The sequence below is a fragment of the Pseudophryne corroboree genome, chromosome 11 (genome assembly GCF_028390025.1).
Source record: "Pseudophryne corroboree isolate aPseCor3 chromosome 11, aPseCor3.hap2, whole genome shotgun sequence".
In the NCBI taxonomy this organism is placed as follows: domain Eukaryota; kingdom Metazoa; phylum Chordata; class Amphibia; order Anura; family Myobatrachidae; genus Pseudophryne; species Pseudophryne corroboree.
Genome location: NC_086454.1, coordinates 133,108,236 through 133,131,275, shown reverse-complemented (window position 1 = coordinate 133,131,275; position 23,040 = coordinate 133,108,236). Strand labels below are relative to the sequence as shown.

The window sequence follows — 23,040 nt, the reverse complement described above, 5'->3', positions numbered from 1 at the left end:
TCGGGGATGCAAATATAAAAATATGTTAAACACTGTGGAATTTATGAACCAAGATGTAGATGCTGACCTTGTTAATGAGTTTCTAGATGGTGAATTTATTTCTATATTTTAATATAAGTTACAGGTATGTTAACAGTGAGGAGCACATACACAAAGTTCTAAATAAACTTACTTGTTTTGTAGTTTGTCAGTATATTGAGTCTGAAAAAAATAATTGTAACATAGCAATTAATGCATTACATCATTATTATTGTATTTTACAGTAACATCATTGAAAACCTTTGCCAACATTTGTTGACACAATTTATTTAGTTCTAAAATGTTTAAAATAAAACAAAAATTTGGGAAGAACATGCATCCTCAGGGCTAGATTACTATTGGTGTATGTAAGTACACTAAAAGGATTCACAATGTATTAATGGGTAAATGGCCTTAATTGTATTACTATAAGCAGATGTTCCAAGCCAATTTTTTTGTTATTCACTTCGAAACATCAAAAATACAGGCAATCCACTAGCTGTATGTATACAGTACCTTGAATACTACTGCCTTAGCTTATGTTAGTTAGTAGATTCTTGTTTGTAGCAATATACTTATAATCCCCGATTCTTTCACTGCCTAAATTCACAATTTTAGTGCTGTACTAAGTAGATATCATGATTCATGAAATAACTCTAATTTATGGAAAACTTTACTTACTATGTATTGCTTCAACACCAAGACAACCTGTACTATTCCCATACATTACTGCATATAATTATGTGCTAGTAACTTCTTTTATATGTCACGATCCTGGTAATTAGTCACCACTTTTTACCTTCTAAGTGCCTCATGAGACTGGCCCAGCGTTCCAAGCCTGGATTCCACCTGCGCTGTCTGCGTGCAGCGCGCTGTACAACATTGCCTCAGTCTCCCCTCAGTGATCCCGGCAGCGCTGTCAAGGCAACTACACAGCAAGTTCCCTCTGTCATAGTGAATGCCCTCCGCCGCCATTACTACGGATTCCCACATGTTAGTTCAAACAGACTTTCCCTCCAGAACCAAACATGGACGCAGCCATGTTTGTAATCATCACATGTTACTTCACAGCCCATCCGCTGCGCTCTGGACTCTGCCTGATTGCTCAGCCATAGCTGCTTTCCAGCTGGTATAAATATCCTGCATCAAAGCTGTTTAATCATCAGTGCTTTGGTTGTCTTTCCCAGTGATACATGTCTCTTCTGTCTGTGGTTGTTCCAGCTTGTGCTTCCAGGTATTCCAACTCCTGTGACCTTGCTCCATTTAAAGAGATCCCGCAACCAGTTTCCATCCTGCGGTGCTGCCTGACTCTAGAAGTGTTCCTACACTGTCCCTTGTGATCTGCAGTGATTCATCACCGGCTTCCAGCTTCCAGCGTTGTCCAGTATCGCTTCCAGTGGTGTTCCAGCATCACTCCTAATTATCATTGGTGTATCCACATCGCTCCCTGTAAGCTACAGTGATTCTTTACCGGCTTCCAGCTCTCAGCGGCTTCCCAGTATCGCTTCTAGCTTCCAGCGGTGCTCGTGTGTCACTACAGCTCTCAGCAGTGTTCCTGCATCACCTCCAGCTCTCAGCGGTGCTCCAGTATCACTATCCGTTCCTTGCGTTGTTCTAGCGTCATTCCATCTGTCAGCTATTTCTCAAAATCGAACCACAGTTCACCATCGGTGCTCACCATGGAACTCTAACATCATCTGTGAGTTCCGCTACACCTTTCTGTCTGGACTGGTTCCATCCGGCATCCCCGGCAGTTCTCCTGTGTTCTTCTCAACCTCTGTGCAACTATTACAACTCCAGCTTTCAAAGTATCATCTGCTGGTCAGTACCTGCTCATTCCCCTCTACAGTGGTTAGCTTTGGCCAACGGACATTACATCTCCGGGTCTTACAGAAACTTTATTACCAACTCATTCTACATTGCCACAGAATCTTTCTACCACTGCGCTAAAGGAACTATACTGTTGTTATCATTGCACAATCTACCGTTGAATTACCTGAACTGCCTAGGTGTATACGAACTGTGTGTTTAATAAACAGACTTTATTTTACCACGTTGTCTTTGTCACGCCTTCGGGCTTCGGTGCCTAATCCTTCGCATGTCTAAGAACCGTATTCAACCATCTCGGTTCAAATACATATCCGCCCCTATGCCTGAGGCTTCCCTAGGTCAGCCTCAGCCCTCAGTTGTGACGTTATACTATGTAATTATGATAGACATCTCTATAATTCAAAAGTCTTATAGGAGGTACTTTTTTTTTTCTTTACAAATGTAGAATATACTGTGGAATTTGTTTTTTTTTTTAAAAGACGCTTATATATGTATATTTTCTTACATCACAATATTGGATGTACTTATAAAATTTTAATTAGGCCACTATATGACATTGAAATTTGTAAGTCACTTCAATGTTTTTTTGCTGTATTTTTGGGGTTAATGTCCTTATGGAAAATACTGTAGTCTTACTAAGTAAGTAAGGAGAGTCTTCTTTGGATGATGCTTAGTAATAAGCTTGCTAGTGCCTACAAAGTTGTTACGGAATCCCGGCAGTCAGAATACCAAGGCCAGCATCCTGAATAGGGTCACTAAGCTGGCGCAAGAATCCCAACCACTGAGATCCCATAAAAGCAGCCGCCTGGCAGTCTGAGAGGTAAGTCACATGGGGGGTTAGGTTTAGGCTGCAGGGAGGGGGGTTAGGTATAGGTACCCCCCAGGGAGGGTTAGACTGCAGGGGGTGTTAGGTTTAGGCTGAGGGGAGGGAGGGTTTCGAGTTAAGCTGCAGGTGGGAGATTAGGGTTGGGCTGCTAGAAGGGAGTTTTAGGTATACTACCTTCCCCTGTTGGTATTCTGATCATCAGGATGCTGCGGTCAGTATCCTGACTGCTGGCATCCCATCTGAAGGCATTTTGATCAAGCAGGTGTAACCTTGGGGCCTACTGTATGTACTAAGTACTAGAGAGGGATAAAAGTGTATGGAGATAAAGTACCAACCAACCAACCAACCAGCTCCTGTCACTTTTCAAACACAGAAAACAATTGCAGCTGCACACTCTAAATACTAAACAATGCTAATCAGAATAATTATAATAAACTGCAATATAACAGAGTACATTTGAGGTGTTTAGCATAATTTTGGCCAAAAATATGGTCCCACCAACCGTGCCCAGGTGACCTCATTATGTTTAGAATTAGAGTGTGCAGTCCAAACCCCATCCACAATATATTTTATATTGTGTACATTTGAAAACAGACTCCTTCAGCTTGGATTTGCACCCTACCCACCTGCCCAAGGGTGTTTTTAATTAGCATGGATCTCTGACATGTACATATTGGAAAAGGCACTATTAATGGTAAGTGCTGAATACATTTATACAATTTGTCACTTTTCAGGATGAGTCTGGGGCATGAGGCTCCCTGGGTTGGTGTGGCCTGGCTGCTTTGTGGTATCATATTATTACACTTAATCTAGTACTTTTTTAGCACCCAGTATTTTTCACTAATGTAACACTGTTTAACACTATAATTATTATCTCTCACCTGTGTAACACTCTCTGCACATAGCTGCTGCTTATCACTGATTTTCATGATTGGATGCCATTCTGATGCCAGAATGTGCATAACTGCATATACTATTGTATTGATCAGTCTCTGTAAATGCCCTTTGTATGGTTATGTATAAATCCTGTGTGAAAAGGTAATTCTAACATCCCCATTCACAGCAGGAACTCTGCTATGTGTCAAGGTACCCAAGCTCTTTGATAAGTCAGGCAGAGTATGCTTAAGGGAAGCATATTGTATCCCCTTCCTCTCTGTATCCATAAAAACTATATTAAGTACAGTATGTGATCTATTGTATTGTATGTGTTGTAAATGTCTTCTCAGGACAGGTGAAGGAGGCATCTCAGCTTTAATACTCTGAAGGAGAACCTGCATAGAAACAGCAGTTGGGACAATTATGAGTGACGTTTCTGGGATTCCCACCATACCTATATGCTGCTTTTGAACTGTCTAAACCACAGTTCCACCAAATCTGGTAAACCTCCATTGTATCTATTCTGACTGAGAAGCCTACCTGTCTAATATGCCTTTTGCACAGACCGCTGGATTTTATTGTTTTTATGTTGTTTGCTATTAAAAAATTGTATTACACTATATTCTCTTTCCTACCTCTTTGTTATATATGCAATACGATGGAGATGGTCTGAGAAGAATAAGTGAACCTCTGAACAAACAGAAGTGCTGGTTAAGTGGTTTTCTCAATTTCTTGTTTATGTTTTCACTATTGGTGAGGGGTTAAGGACACCTCTAGGAGTTAACCAGTGACAGGCTGCTTCTTGCGCACGACAAAATTCTTTCATTTTCTTTATATAAATGGAAGAATAATACTGGCCTGACGTGCCACTGCTCCCATGCTGATCTTAAAGGGGGAGGTGTCATGATCCAGGCTATTTCAAGTAGAAATAGGCCTGTTAAAATCAATGGATGTGATATCAATATTCTGATCGATGTATCAATGTACCAGTGTGTGATAACTGTCTTTGCATGTCAAATGGTTGAAGCTTTATTAATCTGCTGGCATTTCATTATAGCCACAGAACCTGGAGACACACTGGCTACTCAGGTGTGAAATTCCTCCTGGCAGAGCTAGTTTAATTAACCCAGAATCAGGCCTGAAATGTATTTTCTCAACTGGCTTGTGTATCTCCCAACAGGTTGTTTAATGACCCCGGGGGGGTCACCAGAGAGACCAGAAAGACATGCTGGCTAGGGAAGGTGATAAAAACTTAATTCAGCTAGCTATAACAGGAATGGGTAAAATAATTAGCCAGCCCCTGTGTATATGACCAAGAGACCCCATGTCACAGTTGTGTTTACACAAGAACCATGGCCTTAGCTTCAAAGGCTATTACAAGCAGTGACGTGCGGTGGGGTGAGGCAGAGCCTTTCCTGTCATACTAACGTTTGCACCAGAATTTTTACTGTATAAAGTATATGTAACATACAAAGAATATATTTGAAATATCTTTTTTGTATTATTCTAATCATTTTTATAGCCAAAACTCTGCAGTAAAAAGTCTATGGCAGGTGAGGCAGTGCCTCACCTTGCAATCTTTTCTGCACCTCTCAGATCAAAACTCACAAAATTTCCAGGGATTTATACTGCTGCACCTGTGTATAATGCCCAGATGTACCCTTTGGCTCATATAGTGTGTGTAAATCTGGCTCTGGTGCTAGCTAGTGCCTCCTGAGCCATTTAGCTCACCGCATGTCCCTGATTAGAAGATAAGGCCATTCACCCCTGAGTGAGTGGCTGGGAAGCCCATTATGAGCTGACACTCAATACCTTCTCTGGCTTTGGAAGGGTTAAAAACAAACTCTCCAGAGGGAGGGGGGCTGAAGGGGCAGCCTGAGTTTTAAATAGGAGAAACAGACTGCAAAGTGTGCATTATCAAGTAAGTGAGTAAGGAGAAGCATCCTGGCTCTGTAATGTCCCGAATATCTGAAGAGGCTTCACTTCATCCCATAGTTCAACTCTGCATGTGTTTGGATCAGTGGGTTTTATCTCTCTATTTTTATTTCTCTTGAAATTGTCTTTACTCATGTGACTTTGACTTTTTATCATTATATCTAGTAACTTTCTTTTCTGTAACATAAGCTTTGTAGTGTTTTACTTAAATTAAAATCTAATTTTAGTTCTGTTTTTCTGTTGTGTATCCAACCCAACTCTCTGAAAGAGGCGTTACCAAAATATTAATAATACTGGGTGCAGGCAAAAGCCATGTTTGCCTTGGGTCATACCCTAAACGTTTGTACTTTGGCTGGTGGCAGTGACCGTGTTGAAATTAACGCATGCACTCAGGTATCCAGTAATGGTGTCACGCGGCAGGGATTCACAGATTGGCGTATCTGGGGAATCGCCTTGCCTACGATCGTGACACTGATGTAACACTTTTTCACACTTAAACCTCTAACTACTGTGGCAGTTGGCTTGTGCTGGGCCGGGGGAAGGGGAAGGGGGGTGCCCTGGACTTGAACCTTAGTTTTAAGGACCCATGAGATAAGGTCACCTGGTTGCGGTTGGTGGGCCCATATTTTTGACCAAAATTATGCTAAGCACCTCAAATTGACTCTGTTATATTGCAGAGTTTATTATAATTATTCTGATTAGCATTATCTAGTATCCAGACATTGCAGTGTATTATTTAGGGTGTGCACCTGCATTTTAGTTTCTGTGAAGAACTACAAGTCTCAGCAAGGTAGACCCTCTTATTAATTTGAATTAGGTTGTGTAGACCTAGCGCTCCCATATAGTTTTCAAATACAGCCTGTAACATGGCAGTTAGGAGCTGATTGGCTGATTATTTTTCTTTCCGCAGAAAAGCTCAGTTTCTTTCTGTGGTGGAAATGGCACAGAGCTGGATTATTCATTAATTAAACTAGGCTCCCACCTAGGGACCAAGTGTGCTTAAATGGGCCTAGGTTAGTGTAACAAAAAAAAAATAAGATTTTACTTACCGGTAAATCTATTTCTCGTAGTCCGTAGTGGATGCTGGGGACTCCGTAAGGACCATGGGGAACAGACGGGCCCCGCAGGAGACATGGGCACTTCAAAAAAGAATTTAGATTCTGGTGTGCTCTGGCTCCTCCCTCTATGTCCCTCCTCCAGACCTCAGTTAGAGAAACTGTGCCCGGAAGAGCTGACAGTACAAGGAAAGGATTTTGGTAATCCAGGGCAAGATACATACCAGCCACACCAATCACACCTTATAACTTGTGATAAACTTACCCAGTTAACAGTATGAACAACAACAGAGCATCAGTTCAACCCTGATGCAACTATAACATCACCCTTATTTAAGCAATAACTATATACAAGCATTGCAGAAGAAGTCCGCACTTGGGACGGGCGCCCAGCATTCACTACGGACTACGAGAAATAGATTTACCGGTAAGTAAAATCTTATTTTCTCTAACGTCCTAGTGGATGCTGGGGACTCCGTAAGGACCATGGGGATTATACCAAAGCTCCCAAACGGGCGGGAGAGTGCGGATGACTCTGCAGCACCGATTGAGCAAACACAAGGTCCTCCTCAGCCAGGGTATCAAACTTATAGAACTTTGCAAAGTGTTTGAACCTGACCAAGTAGCCGCTCAGCACAGCTGTAATGCCGAGACCCCTCGGGCAGTCGCCCAAGAAGAGCCCACCTTCCTAGTGGAATGAGCCTTAACTGATTTTGGCAGCGGCAATCCAGCCGCAGAATAAGCCTGCTGAATCGTGTTACAGATCCAGCGAGCAATAGTTTGCTTTGAAGCAGGAGCACCAATCTTCTTGGAAGCATACAGGATAAACAAAGACTCTGTTTTCCAGACCCTAGCCGTTCTGGCTACATAAACCTTCAAAGCCCTGACCACATCAAGCAACTCGGAATCCTCCAAGTCAGTAGTAGCCACAGGCACCACAATAGGTTGGTTTATATGAAAAGATGAAACCACTTTCGGCAGGAATTGTGGACGGGTCCTCAATTCTGCTCTATCCGCATGGAAAACCAGATAGAGGCTTTTATGTGACAAAGCCGCCAATTCTGACACACGCCTAGCCGAAGCCAAGGCTAGTAGCATGACCACCTTCCACGTGAGATATTTCAATTCCACCGTTTTGAGTGGTTCAAACCAGTGGGATTTCAGGAAACTCAACACCACGTTAAGATCCCAAGGTGCCACTGGAGGCACAAAAGGGGGGCTGAATATGCAGCACTCCCTTTACAAACGTCTGAACTTCAGGTAGAGAAGCCAGCTCTTTTTGAAAGAAAATGGATAGGGCCGAAATCTGGACCTTAATGGAACCCAATTTTAGGCCCAAAGTCACTCCTGACTGCAGGAAGTGAAGGAAACGGCCCAGCTGGAATTCCTCCGTAGGGACATTCCTGGCATCACACCAAGCAACATATTTTCGCCATATACGGTGATAATGTTGAGCTGTCACGTTCTTCCTAGCCTTTATCAGCGTAGGAATAACCTCATCCGGAATGCCTTTCTCTGCTAGGATCCGGCGTTCAACCGCCATGCCGTCAAATGCAGCCGCGGTAAGTCTTGGAACAGACAGGGCCCCTGTTGCAACAAGTCCTGTCTTAGAGGCAGAGGCCACGGGTCCTCTGTGAGCATTTCTTGCAGATCTGGATACCAAGTCCTTCTTGGCCAATCCGGAACAATGAGTATTGCTCTCACTCCTCTTTTTCTTATGATTCTCAGCACCTTGGGTATGAGAGGAAGAGGAGGAAATACATAGACCGACTGGAACACCCACGGTGTCACCAGTGCGTCCACAGCTATCGCCTGAGGGTCTCTTGACCTGACGCAATACCGCTGTAGCTTTTTGTTGAGGCGGGATGCCATCATGTCCACCTGTGGCAGTTCCCACCGACTTGCAATCTGCGTGAAGACTTCTTGATGAAGTCCCCACTCTCCCGGGTGGAGGTCGTGCCTGCTGAGGAAGTCTGCTTCCCAGTTGTCCACTCCCGGGATGAACACTGCTGACAGTGCGCTTACGTGATTCTCCGCCCAGCGAAGAATTCTGGTGGCTTCCGCCATTGCCACCCTGCTCCTTGTGCCGCCTTGTCGGTTTACATGAGCCACAGCGGTGATGTTGTCTGACTGAATCAGAACCGGTTGGTCGCGAAGCAGGGTCTCCGCTTGAGGTAGGGCGTTGTATATGGCCCTTAGTTCCAGAATGTTGATGTGAAGGCAAGTCTCCTGACTTGACCACAGACCTTGGAAATTTCTTCCCTGTGTGACTGCCCCCCACCCTCGGAGGCTTGCATCCGTGGTCACCAGGACCCAGTCCTGAATGCCGAATCTGCGGCCCTCGAGAAGGTGAGCACTCTGCAGCCACCACAGGAAAGACACCCTGGCCCTGGGGGATAGGGTGATTAACCGATGCATCTGAAGATGTGATCCGGACCATTTGTCCAGTAAGTCCCAATGAAAGGTCCTCGCTTGGAACCTGCCGAAGGGAATGGCCTCGTATGATGCCACCATCTTTCCCAGGACTCGAGTGCAGTGATGCACTGACACCTGTTTCGGTTTTAATAGGTTTCTGACCAGTGTCATGAATTCCTGAGCTTTCTCTATCGGGAGATAAACCCTTTTCTGGTCTGCAATTGGTAATGACAATCCTGTACCACAAATCTGAGGTACGCCTGATGAGGTGGATAAATGGGGACATGAAGGTATGCATCCTTTATGTCCAGAGACACCATAAAATCCCCCCCTTCCAGGCTTGCGATGACCACTCTCAGCGATTCCATCTTGAACCGGAACCTTTTCAGGTACATGTTCAGGGATTTTAAATTCAATATGGGTCCGACCGAACCGTCCGGTTTCGGTACTACAAACATGGTCGAATAATAACCCCTTCCTTGTTGGAGGAGGGGAACCTTGACCACCACCTGTTGAAGATACAATTTGTGAATTGCAGTTAACACTATTTCCCTCTCGAGGGGGGAAGCTGGCAGGGCCGATTTGAGGTTTCGGTGAGGGGGCATCTCTTCGAATTCCAGCTTGTATCCCTGAGACACAATATCTATTGCCCAGGGATCCAACTGGGAGTGAACCCACTTGTGGCTGAAATTTTGGAAACGCGCCCCCACCGGGCCTAGCTCCGCCTGTGGAGCCCCAGCGTCATGTGGTGGATTTTGTGGAAGCCGGGGAGGACTTCTGTTCCTGGGAACTAGCTGTATTGTGCAGCTTCTTTCCTCTGCCCCTGCCCCTGCCAAGAAAGGACGCACCTCGGACTTTCTTGCTTTTCTGTGATTGAAAGGACTGCATTTGGTAATACGGTGCTTTCTTAGGTTGTGAGGAAACATATGGCAAAAAATTTGACTTTCCAGCAGTAGCTGTGGAGACCAGGTCCGAGAGACCCTCCCCAAACAATTCCTCACCCTTGTAAGGTAAAACCTCCATGTGCCTTTTTGAGTCGGCATCACCTGTCAATTGCCGAGTCCACAGGACCCTTCTGGCAGAACTCGACATAGCATTTATTCTAGAACCCAGTAGACTAATGTCTCTTTGAGCATCTCTCATATATAGGACAGCGTCTTTTATATGCCCCAGGGTCATTAATATAGTATCCTTGTCTAAGGTATCAAGTTCCTCAGACAGGGTGTCCGTCCATGCTGCTACAGCACTACACACCCAGGCCGACGCGATCGCTGGCCTCAGTAAGGTACCTGAATGTGTATAAATGGACTTCAGGGTACCCTCTTGCATTCTATCCGCAGCATCTTTGAGGGTAGCCGTATCCTGTGACGGCAGGGCTACCTTCTTGGATAAGCTTGTTAAAGCTTTGTCCACCCTAGGGGAGGATTCCCAGCGTAACCTGTCCGTTGGCGGGAAAGGATATGCCATAAGAATCCGTTTGGAAATCTGCAGTTTTTTTTATCTGGAGATTCCCAAGCCTTTTCACATAACTCATTTAGCTCGTGTGAAGGGGGAAAGGTCACCACCTGCCTCTTTTCCCCATACATATGAACCCTCTTGTCAGGGACTGGGGTTTCCTCTGTGATGTGCAACACATCCTTAATTGCTATAATCATATAACGGATGGATTTAGCCAATTTTGGCTGTAACTTTGCTTCATTGTAATCGACACTGGAATCAGAATCCATGTCGGTATCTATGTCAACAATTTGGGATAGTGGGCGCTTCTGAGACCCTGACGGCCTCTGCGACATAGGATCAGGCACGGGCTGAGACCCTGACTGTCCTGAGGCTTCAGCTTTTTCCAACCTTTTATGCAAGGAATTAACATTATCATTTAAAACCTTCCACATATCCATCCAATCAGGTGTCGGCGCCGTCGGCGGAGACACCACATTCATTTGCTCCCGCTCTGCTTCCACATAGCCTTCCTCGTCAAACATGTCGACACAAGCGTACCGACACACCACACACACAGGGAATGCCCTTTTTGAAGACAGTTCCCCCACAAGGCCCTTTGGAGAGACAGAGAGAGAGTATGCCAGCACACACCCCAGCGCTATAAACCCAGGAATAACACAGTAACTTAATGTTAACCCAGTAGCTGCTGTTTATATTGATTTTTGCGCCTAATTATGTGCCCCCCCCCCTCTCTTTTTACCCTCTTCTACCATGTATCTGCAGGGGATAGCCTGGGGAGCTTCCTCTCAGCGGAGCTGTGGAGAAAAAATGGCGCTGGTGAGTGCTGAGGAAGAAGCCCCGCCCCCTCGACGGCGGGCTTCTGTCCCGCTTAAATATGTATTTTCTTGGCGGGGGCTCATACATATATACAGTGCCCAACTGTATATATGTTCACTTTTGCCAACAAGAGGTCCAAATGCTGCCCAGGGCGCCCCCCCCTGCGCCCTGCGCCCTGCACCCTTACAGTGACCGGAGTATGTGAGGTGTGTGGGAGCAATGGCGCACAGCTGCAGTGCTGTGCGTTACCTCAGTGAAGACCGGAGTCTTCTGTCGCCGATTTCAAAGTCTTCTTGCTTCTCATGCTCACCCGGCTTCTGTCTTCCGGCTCTGCGAGGGGGGCGGCGGCGCGGCTCTGGGATCGGACGACGAGGGTGAGATCCTGTGTACGATCCCTCTGGAGCTAATGGTGTCCAGTAGCCTAAGAAGCAGGACCTATCTTCAGAGAGTAGGGCTGCTTCTCTCCCCTCTGTCCCACGATGCAGGGAGTCTGTTGCCAGCAGAGCTCCCTGAAAATAAAAAAAACCTAACAAAATACTTTCTCACAGCAAGCTCAGGAGAGCTTACTGAAAAGCACCCAGCTCGTCCGGGCACAGATTCAAACTGAGGTCTGGAGGAGGGACATAGAGGGAGGAGCCAGAGCACACCAGAATCTAAATTCTTTCTTGAAGTGCCCATGTCTCCTGCGGGGCCCGTCTGTTCCCCATGGTCCTTACGGAGTCCCCAGCATCCACTAGGACGTTAGAGAAAAGTGTATTTGCTTGACAAATTGAGGGGTCCCAAAGCAGTATTTTGCCTAGGGTTTGATGGGATCGTAATCAGGATCTAACATGAAAATGCTCCTGGTCAGTATTTATCAGACTCCTCCTTTATTTGAATTGTTTTTTAATGTGCTTTTACCTACACAATGAAGCTCTTGGACTGACCAGCTGTGGAATATTGTACAGACAGGTGTTTTATTTTATTTTATAAACTTGACAGTGCTCCAGATCTACTCCAATTGATTAATGATATGACTGACCTCTGAAGACAGTTGTAATAGGATTTATTAAGGTGTATTTGCAAAATGGTATTTACTATTGTTTATATATTTTATTAAAATGAGAAAAAAACTTTTGTTTTTCACATTTAAAATTGCAGATTATTTTGTGTTGTTCAGTTGTAATAAAACTGCAGAAACCAATTCATTGTGATTCCATTATATAAGAAAATTTGCCAAAATGACAAGTTATAGAATACTTTAATAGCCACTGCATATGGGATAATGCACCCATTATAGATCCATTATAAAGAGTTTAGAAAACACAAAGTATTTCAATGATTATAGAAAGTCACAGGGCCCTACCCATGTAATGGTCAATATATGTTATGCCTGGCACAGAAATCCAAGGTGAATTCTAATAAGATTTTTAAGTAATGGCACCAGGTGACAATGAGTATACAGTATGTGATAACATTATAACTCACTGTGTATGCAAATACATTTAACAGGAGTATGCACATATACTTTTAATATGCAGATGATATTAGGCTGTGTTACATGAGGAGTTCTATCAACATAGTAAAAGTCAAGTATATTTAGAATGTTCTTTTTACATGATAAAAGTATATCAAAGTAATTGACTGCTCTTGTATATAGAGTTCCTCAGTAGCTTGCAAAATCCTTAAAACATGAGTCTTTCTACAGTAGATATTATAAGTAGTATACTTTAGGCAAAACAGCTGTTATAGCATGTAATTAGAAAAAATGCTAGAGCATACGGAGTATCAACCCACCTTTCCCTTTATAACTCCTCCACCACCAAAAAGTTGTTTCTTCTCCATCCCCATCTGCTCATATAGACTTCTACTTTTTATTTCTCTTTCACGTGACAGCCTGTTGTGGCTTGTTCTTCTTGGCTCATGGCTCAGGGATGATACACTAAGATTTGTATCCTCTCTTTCTCCTCTATGCCAGGTTGAGGAAGATAAAGAGTCAGGACTGGTACTCATGTCTCTATTTCTCCGAATTCCTGGAGTTTCTACATTTGCCTTTGCCCTTGTAGCCGATAGAGCTCTTCCTTTCCGTCTAACCTCTTGCTGCTCCATGGCAGAGCTAGGCTGACTTCTCTTCCCTCTGGAACCTGAGCTATCTGTACTGGAGTTCTTCCACTGCTCTCGGTTGCCTATGTTCTGTTTTTCTTTAACTCCTAAAGAATTCAGGCTTGAAGGACTTAACACCTGGACAGTTATTTCATCTAGAAAACGAGAGAACATTTTCTTCTCCTCAGTGACTCTTCGCCCATTACCTTGTCTCTTCCTTGTTTCCTTTTCAGCTAGGGCTTCCATGGATTTGGCTCGCCGACTTCCATTTTTTAAGCTTCTTTCATCCTCTCTTTCACTCTTACTGTTAGGCCCCACATCCCTCACAAGTCCAGAGTGACTCTTCTTGCTTGATCCTCCTTTGTATATTCCTGGAGACAATCGCTCTGAGCTATCTCTAATGGCTTTTTTAATATGTGAAGTATTCTTTTGCTTAGTAGGGAAATCCCCTTTCTCATCTGTTCCTCTCCCCTTTGCAACAGATAGATCATTACATGAGCGAGAATGCGTCGCATGAGCATGGTAACCAGAAAACCGCTCACGGACCCCAAAATTAGATTCTGATGACCATGGAGATGAAGTAGTTGAGCGTGATGAAGAGGATATACACTCTTTATAGTACTTATCTCTAATCCCCTCCCAGCTAGCTTCCTTTTGTGTTCTATCCTTGATTGTTCTACGGCCAGTAGAATGGGGCAGTGGTGTAAAGAACTTCTCCATAACCTCAAGCTTCCCAGCTGCTACTTCAGCACTGCCTTGATCTTCCCAGGATGTCCTGGTTTCTGAAAGTCTGATCCTTCTGGCTACTTGCTGATTGTTCATGGTCTCTCAAATACACAGTGACTCCACCAGAAACCAAATATGTGCCCCCTCCTCTACAGTGTCTCAATATGAGTAGAGTGCTGAAGTCTGTTGACGTAGACAGTGTGTTTAATAAAGGCACAAGGGTGGAAAATGTAACTCCACACAGTGAGATATATTGACTAGTTTAGAAAAATAGACCTTCAGCCACAGCTAAACTAAGAAAAAAATCGATAACATTAACAAGAGCAACACAAAATGCAGCCGACTGTGAATGTTCAAACTGGCATTTAATCAATTAACCATGGACTATAAGTGTGTACATGGTACAGTTATATAATACCTCATATGATGATTATTGTGTAGTGGAAGTTTTTAGCAGGAGAAATCATTATTCCGTATTGTAGTAGTATTGTGGGCTCAGCACTACAAATTAAAGGAACGCTGACCCAATTTAGATTTCTGAACATTTTTTTGTTAGTGAATGTAAAGGAAGAGGGTGAGGGAGCAGGAGAAACATCATGGCTGCCAGTTAGGTGTTAAAAACAAAAGCTTGTTATTATTAAAGTGCAGTGTGTACATTTTATGTATAACCATAATAATCATCAGCTATTTTCATTTCTCAATTTAACTTGCACTAAAAAGCGGCACAAATAAGCACATCTCAATAAGTAATCTTCACAGAAAAGGATTTATACAAACAGAACAAGAGGTGTTTTTGCATTTACTTGTGTGCATATAACATAAATGAAGTAAAACTGATATTATAATCTCTATCATCAGAATTTAGTCTATCATCCCTATTAAGCGCATTAATAGCAAAACCATATGATTATATTTATAATCAAGTTTTATAAAGAAAATACATACAACCTGTTCCATCAGAGCAGCTGCAGTCTTCCAACTAACTGTAGCACATGCCAATCAGACATAAGCTTGGCTGAAAGTCACTGAGCCATTACACTAGTCAGCGAGTTGCTGGGGGAGTAACACCAACTCCCATACTGTAGCAGTCACGGGCAGTGTCGAACTGGGGCATGAAGGGCCCACCGGGGTAATACAGTTACAGCGGCCCATACTTAGGGGTGTGGCCAGCCTACAAAGGGCGTGTGGCCAGCCTCCACAGAGGCTTGAAATACACAATAGTTTAGTGCAGTGTAATGCAACATATCTACCATGTACAGGGGCGGATTGGGAACAAAAAGCGGCCCTGGAAAAACTTGTACTAGTGGCCCCACATGGGCAGCACCAGAGGTGTAAGGTCTAGCCATGGGCCATGGCAGCAGCACCCCCCCCCCCCCCCCAAGACTTTCCAGATAGTGGGGATGTCCCGCATCAAGGGGGAAGTTAAAAATAAATAAAATTAAATATTATGAGCACATTATATGATACACCTTCAGAATTTAGGAAACTAGATCATTCTTTAGAAAGATATATTTTCTTACTTATTACACCAACCACGTATCCCAATCACTATTCACTCAATCTTATATGTCAGCCAAGCAGGCAGACAGAGCATACACTAGATCATCTGCAATCACAGGCTAAGTGGCAAAGTCATTTTCATTTATGCAAATTATTTTGCATCTTATTCATTATGTCTATAAAAAGGACTACATGTCCTCAAACAAAACAGGCCCCGCGTGTGCGTCGGCAGTAGCGGATCTTGCCACGGGCAAGCAGGACTTTTGCCCGGGGCACAGCCTCCCGGAGGGCGCAGGGCGCCATCCGGAGGGCACCGCACCAGGGCAAGATCCGCTGCTGCTGTGCCCCCCGCTGCCGCTGGCCGCTTTGAAGGGAAACTAGACGCGTACGCGTCTAGTTTCCCTTCATGGAGAGGTCCTTTACTGTGCGGTGCGCGATGACGTAATCGCGCACCTCACATTTCAGCGCTACAGTAGTCTGTACAGGGGGCGTAAATGACTACGCCCCCTTACGAAGCCCCACACACCCTATGCGTCGGCCCACCGGGAATCTTCCCTGTAGACCCTATGGCCAATCCGCCTCTGACCATGTATAATACAAGTGCACAGTCTGGAACCTGATCCCGAGAAGTAGGAGTGAGCCCTCAGGCAGTGGGGCCTACCGGTGGTTTCCCTGGTACCCCTGTGGGCCAGTCCGACCCTGGTCACGGGCATTGGATGCATCAAGGTTCTGTTATATAGTAGCAGTTCAAACTAATTCATTTAGAACTTGACCTGTGAACTTACTATAACTCACTGTCCAATATACAGTATGTCAGATTACTAGGAAAGCTATAGCAATGGTAATGAAAAACTTTTTACTCTCTATACTGTCAATTTGCCAGGCAGCATTGTTATTATTTTATAAATCAATAAAATACATGATACAGTTGAATGAACCATAGGTAAGAGAATAGCTTGATGTAGGGTGAACTTAATGAAAGAAGTGCTAGACATGGACACAGTGGACTGTGGTTCACTTATAAATGTTAGAAATATTAGGAGGAACTATAGTGGATATGTTATTATGATACTGCTGTCTTCTCTAATGTGATTGTATTATTTATATGATACAAGTATGTGTGTGTGTGTGTATATATATATATATATATATATATATGGGTCTTTTTTTATATAATTTTTTTATATAATATTTGAATTTATACATTTTTTATTTTCATTTATTATTATTCATTTTTTATTAATATTAGCCACATCCATATGTATGTATGCTTCTTTTATTTTATCTGCCTTACATTATTTATTGTTTGTTGTATTTTATTGTAGAACTGTTCGTAAATAGAAATGCCTTTATTTTCTATGGCTACACACTTTTGAGACTATTAGGTCTTAATAAATCTAAATTCTGGTGCTTTCAATTATTGGGATAATTAGCCCCCTGTCCCTATAAAAGGGAATACCGGATAGGAAATCATCACATTCTTCCTCCGAAGACACGACCAGGCTTTATTGGTCGAGAAACGCGTCAGCACACGGGGACACAATCCCCCCCTTTTTCATATATACACCCATTGGATCCACCAGCTATTACCGAGTGGTTTGAGCAGTTTCCTCTGGAGCCGCCCGCACCGGCCCTTTCCGAGACGGAGATCACGGCAACACAGGATCATCTAATACCATCAAGCAGTCACAGCACTTCCATCTGAGCCGCCTGCACTGGCTCTCCTACTATACGAAGACCGCGGCTCCATGAGTCACTGACGGTGCAAACTAAAGTCCTGATCTGAGCCATCCGCTTTCATTTCCAGGCCACGGAGATAGCCGCTCCACGGGACGTCTTGTGCTAACAGCTTTTATTCACCACTTGGAGCATGGACGGAGCCATCTCACAGGTATCCAGGTGGCTGCAGACAAGTATATTTGGAGCTATATGATATTTCCCTACTGAGGGGGTTGTTTATTGCTGGCCAGCATTTGTGAACTATTTTATTCATTTAAGGTGTACAAAACCACTTAAGGAATGGCACTCATTTAACAAATTAGCTAGGTCTGTGGAGACTTTACTACTGGATATATGCACCATATTAGGCTTTTCAGTGCACAGTTAAACATCTCACTGTGATTGACAATTTACATGTTACAGTATCCAGTTACAATATAGAAGCAAATTATACTTACCAATAATTTCATTTCTTCGAGATACTTCATGGCAGCCATAACTACTGGGATTGTATCCCATTCCTAACTTTAGACAGGGAGTTGATTTTTTGTATTTTTACACTAAGGACCACCCACTATGGGTACATAACAGCACTCCACCCCTTTCTCCTTAGTCTTTTGAGTGTCTCCTACGACAAGTCTCTCTGAGAAAAACCAATTAAGGGAGGATATCTTGGCAGCCAACATGAAGTATCTCGAAGAAATGAAATTATCGGTAAGTATAATTTGCTTCTTTCTTCTACGCTACTTCATGGCAGCCATAACTACTGGGATATACCAACGCTTATCATAGGGAGGGCAATATAAACACACAAGAAGCCTTGTTTCGATGCTGAACAATAATACTTATTTATTTTAATGCCCCCTGAAGGACTTGTTTCCCAAAGTGGGTGTCAACAATATTCAATGTATAATGACTAGAGAACGTGTGTATTGAAGACCATGTAGCTGCTGCGCAAATGTCTTTCGCCGACACTTGACTCTTCTTAGCCCAAGAAGTTGCCACGGCCCTGGTAGAGTGTGCCTTTAAACCTTCTGGAACTCTACGTCCACTCCTTTCGTAAATAAACGTCAAAAGTTCCGTTATCCATCTGGAAATGGTCTGTTTTGTAGGATTTTCACCTTTCTTTACACCCGAGTGCAGCACAAACAGATGCTTCGTTTTGCGAAACTGCTTAACTCTTTCCACATAGATTGAAACTGCTCTAATTAGATCTAAGTTATGCATCGCTTGCTCCTCTTCATTCTGCGGATCTGGATAAAAGGATGGTAATACAATGTCCTGACTGAGATGAAACTCCGACACGACCTTCGGCAGGAAATCTGGATTAGTTCTAAGAACAATTTTATCCGGAAAAAAGTTGAGGTAAGGCTCTTCCGACCACAGAGCCTGTAATTCGCTAACTCTTCTGGCTGTTGTGATAGCTACCAGAAACACTACTTTCCAAGTTAGGAACTTCAGCGAAATATCCTGCATAGGTTCAAACGGAGGCAGCATCAAAGCATTGAGAACTAAGTTTAAGTCCCAAGGAGCAAGAGTTGACCTAACTCGGTCTTATTCTTTTAATTGCCTGAAAAAACTTTTTAACCAAGTCCTCCTCAGCCAACCTCCGTTCTAATAGAATACTCAGGGCTGATATTTGAACTTTGATAGTGGACACTGCCAATCCTTTCTCAAAGCCCTCAAACAGGAATTGTAAGACTTGAGATGTTTCTGCTTCCAATGGATTAAATCTTGATCCAGACCACGAGATGAACTTCTTCCAGACCCTATAGTAAACACTAGAGGACACTTTTTTCCTTGACTGAATAAGCAAATTAAGGACCTGCTCAGATAGGCCTCTATTTCTTAATAACTGCCGCTCAATTTCCATGCCGTCAAATGAAGCTGTTGCAGACTCGGATACAACGGTCCCTGACGCAGCAAGTCTCTCTTCAACGGCAACCACCAAGGACCCTGCACCGCCATCCTGAGCACCGAAGGAAACCAAACCCTCTTCGGCCAGTAAGGAAGAATTATTATTACTTGTGCCTTTTCTTCCCTGATCTTCCTGAGAGTCCTTGGAATCATGGGGAACGGAGGGAACACATACGCTAGTCTGAATGTCCAAGGAAGGAAGAAAGCATCCACTCCCCCCGTTCCTGGGAGATGATATCGGGAGAAAAAGAGTGGTACTTTTGCATTGACGTGTGTAGCCATCAAATCTACCTGAGGCCTTCCGAACTTCTGTATGATCTGCTGAAAAACTACGTCGTTCAGCTCCCACTCTCCTGCTAATACTTCCTGCCGGCTGAGGAAGTCTGCCACCACATTGTTCACCCCTGGAACATGTAGAGCTGCCAGAGTTCTGAGATGGCATTCCGCCCACTTCAATATCTTCGACACCTCCTCCATCAGTACTCGACTCCTGGTGCCCCCTTGGCGATTGAGATACGCCACCACAGATACGTTGTCCGAGAAAACTTTGAGATGCCTTCCCTGCAGCTGTTCCTGAAAATGCTGTATGGCATTCCACACTGCTCTCATCTCTCTGTGATTTGAAGACAAACGTGTTTCCTCCTTGCTCCATGTACCCTGACAGCTTCTGTGCAACAGATGTGCACCCCAACCTCTTGTGCTCGCATCTGTTGTCAGAATCAGGGAATGACGGTCCGACAAAGACGTCTTCCTGCTGACCCGCCATTCGTCCGTCCACCAGGTCAAAGATTCTTTTGCCTTCCAACTTAGTCTCATACGGTAATTTAGAGAATACCCTTTTCGGATGTAGTTCAGGATGTCCGTTTGAAGATCTCTCATCCTCCACCTCGTCCAAGGAACTACATCTATGGTGGATGACATCATCCCCAAAAGATGCATTCCCTGATGAATCTTCACAATGTTGCACCCCTTTATGAGGGTAGCTAGACTTTGAAGTTTTAGACACCTCTCTTCTGAAAGGCTTATCGTATAGTCGAGGGTATCTACTTGCACCCCTAGAAATTGTATTATTTGTTTTGGCGACAGTCTGCTCTTTTCCCAGTTTATGAGCCAGCCATGTTCCTGCAGAATCTGTAGCGTCACACCTAACGCTATCTCCACTTTCTCTATTGACTCTCCGCACACCAGCAGGTCATCCAGGTATGACCATATTGCTACTTTTTGACTTCTTATCATGGCTATCAGTGATGTCAGAACTTTGGTGAACACCCTCGGAGACGTCTTTAGCCCGAACGGCAGGCAAGTGAACTGAAAGTGCTTGCCGAGGACACAAAACCTTAGGTATTTCCTGTGCCGCTTGCAAATGGGAACATGAAAATAAGCATCCTTTAGATCTACAGAGGCCAAAAAGTCCTTTTTTCTTACGCCTAACAGAATGAACTTTAAAGTCTCCATACGAAATCTTTTTGTTTCTATATACTTGTTGAGCTGTCTTAGATCTAAGATAGTTCTGAACTCGCCGGAAGGTTTCCTCACCAGAAACAGTCTTGAATAGAAACCACTCTTTCTTTTCAGAAAAGGGACAGTCTCTACGGCTCTCGCTTCTACCAGTTTCCTTAAACTGTCCTCCATGGCTCTTAACTCTAGATCTGTAGTTGGTGTCTCTGAACTTAGAAATTTGTCCCATACTGGAAGTTTTGAAAATTCTCTCCGGTATCCTTGGGATATGACATCTATTACCCACGTATCTTGTACAGACTCCATCCAACAGCCTACAAATTCCTGAAGCCTGCCCCCTACTGGGAAAGATACCGGAAGCCTGTAATGGTCATGCTCTTCGACCACCTCTCCTATAGGCCTGCCGAAAGGACTGCCTACTAGTACCTGAGGAGTACCTCCCTGAGTAAATGCGGCCTGGTCAATATCCTCTTGCCTCCTTAAACTGCTGCTTAGAGGAAGGTATTGGAAATCTATTCCTCCTGTCTTGAGGTAACTTGGCCGATTTTCCTCCTGACATCTTTTGTATGATGGCCTCCAACTTATTTCCAAACAGCAGAGAGCCCTCATATGGCAAGGACACCAACCTATTCTTGGAGTGCATATCCGCCGACCAAGAACGAAGCCACAAAGCTCTCCTTGCCATCACACCTGCTGCCATAGACTTCGCAGCAAAATCTAGAGCATCCAAAGAGGCTTCACAGATATACTCGATCCCTTTAGACATTATGCTCAGACTTCTTTGCAGATACTGCCTCGAAATACCTTCTTCTAGATCAGTCGACAACACCGACCCCCAGACTCTCAATGCTCTAGAGACAGACGCTACCGCCACACCGGATTTAACGATATTGCTGAAGACATATGCAATTTCTTTAACGCACTCTCCATGCGCTTATCCATTCCATCTTTCAAGACCGCACCGTCTTCTAACAAAATGGTGGTTTTTGACACCATCTCTGCGACTGCCGCGTCAACTTTGGGGATTGCACACCAATTAGTAAATTGTTCATCCTCTACTGGGAACATACGATCAAGCCTTTTAGTATTACCCAGCCTTTTATCAATGTTTTTCCACTCCTTACTCACAACATCTTTCAATGCCTTATGGACTGGAAAACACCTGTTCTTTTTAGCTTTATCACCTGTAACACTGTAGGGGTGCAAGGTGCCTTTTCCTGGGGAATATGGCGGCACGCAGCAGCTGAGGAAGAACACAAGTCCAGTTTCTGGTACAACTGACCCCGGCCAGTTTTATTGAAACAGAAAATAAAACAAACCCCAAAATAAAAATACCTTGCCTGTCCGGCACTAACTAAACATAAGATATTCCTAACTGTCACTAAACAAAACACAGAGTTCTTCAGTACATACTGTATAGCTTACTTGCATCAGAAAGCGTGTCTCTCACACACAGATCCTGCAGCCTTCCCAGGCAGTCTGCCCATACTAATCAGGTTAGAAGCACTATATCACTCTTACACAGCTGAAACCCTGATTAGCCCTCTGTGAGGCCAAAGACCCGAACTGGGCCCAATGTCTAGAACTCGCCTTATCTCTCTCTCAGAGCCTTTACCCAGCTTTTACAGCAAACTGAAAAGGTTCAGACAAAACAAAAAGCATTTTTCCTAGAAGTTAACATTTTCTAAAACATGTAAGACAAGAACCTGGGACAAATATACCTGCCCTCAAACACTATCCCAGTGTTCTTGTCACATATCCCCCTCCCCTGTTTCGACCTAGGGGCCGGAACACTTGTAGCCCCCAAACAGAAGATGCGAGACAATGCATCTGCGTTGGCCAATTGTGTTCCCGGTCTATGTTCGACAGTAAACTTAAAGTCCTGCAACGCTAGAAACCATCTAGTTACACGAGCATTCTTGCCTCTATTTACATACATCCATTTTAAAGGGGCATGGTCTGTCACTAGTCTGAATTGTCTACCCAAGAGGTAATATCTCAAGGTATCTAGTGCCCACTTAATGGCCAAAGCCTCCTTTTCCACAATGGCATACCTTTTTTCATGCTCATTGAGTTTCCTACTCAAATAAATGATAGGGTGTTCGTCCCCATCTCTGGTTTGGGACAGCACAGCACCTATCCCTACCTCTGAGGCATCTGTCTGTACCACAAATTCTTTTGAAAAATCTGGTGTTATCAACACCGGTTGTGAACACAAAGCCACTTTTAACGCTTGGAACGCCTTTTCTGCATCAGGGTTCCATTTCACCACATTTGACTGCTTCCCTTTGGTAAGGTCTGACAACGGCACCGCTGTGGTCGCAAAATTAGGAATAAACCGTCTATAGTACCCAGTAATTCCCAAAAAAGCCCTTACCTGTTTTTTATTCACTGGACGAGGCCAGT

At 44.0% G+C, this 23,040-nt stretch overlaps 1 protein-coding gene across 1 annotated transcript in view; it reads right to left on the bottom strand.

Moving 5' to 3' along the window:
* Window positions 1–22,105, bottom strand: part of LOC134970016 (uncharacterized) — a 34,517-nt gene extending 12,412 nt beyond the window's left edge. The window contains exons 1-2 of the mRNA XM_063946131.1: window positions 22,060–22,105; window positions 173–201 (exon numbers count right to left, since the gene is read on the bottom strand). Of these exons, the coding sequence (XP_063802201.1) occupies window positions 173–201; window positions 22,060–22,065 (35 nt within the window). The 5' untranslated portion in view covers window positions 22,066–22,105. The remainder of the gene's footprint in view (window positions 1–172; window positions 202–22,059) is intronic.
* Window positions 22,106–23,040: the final 935 nt, after the last annotated feature.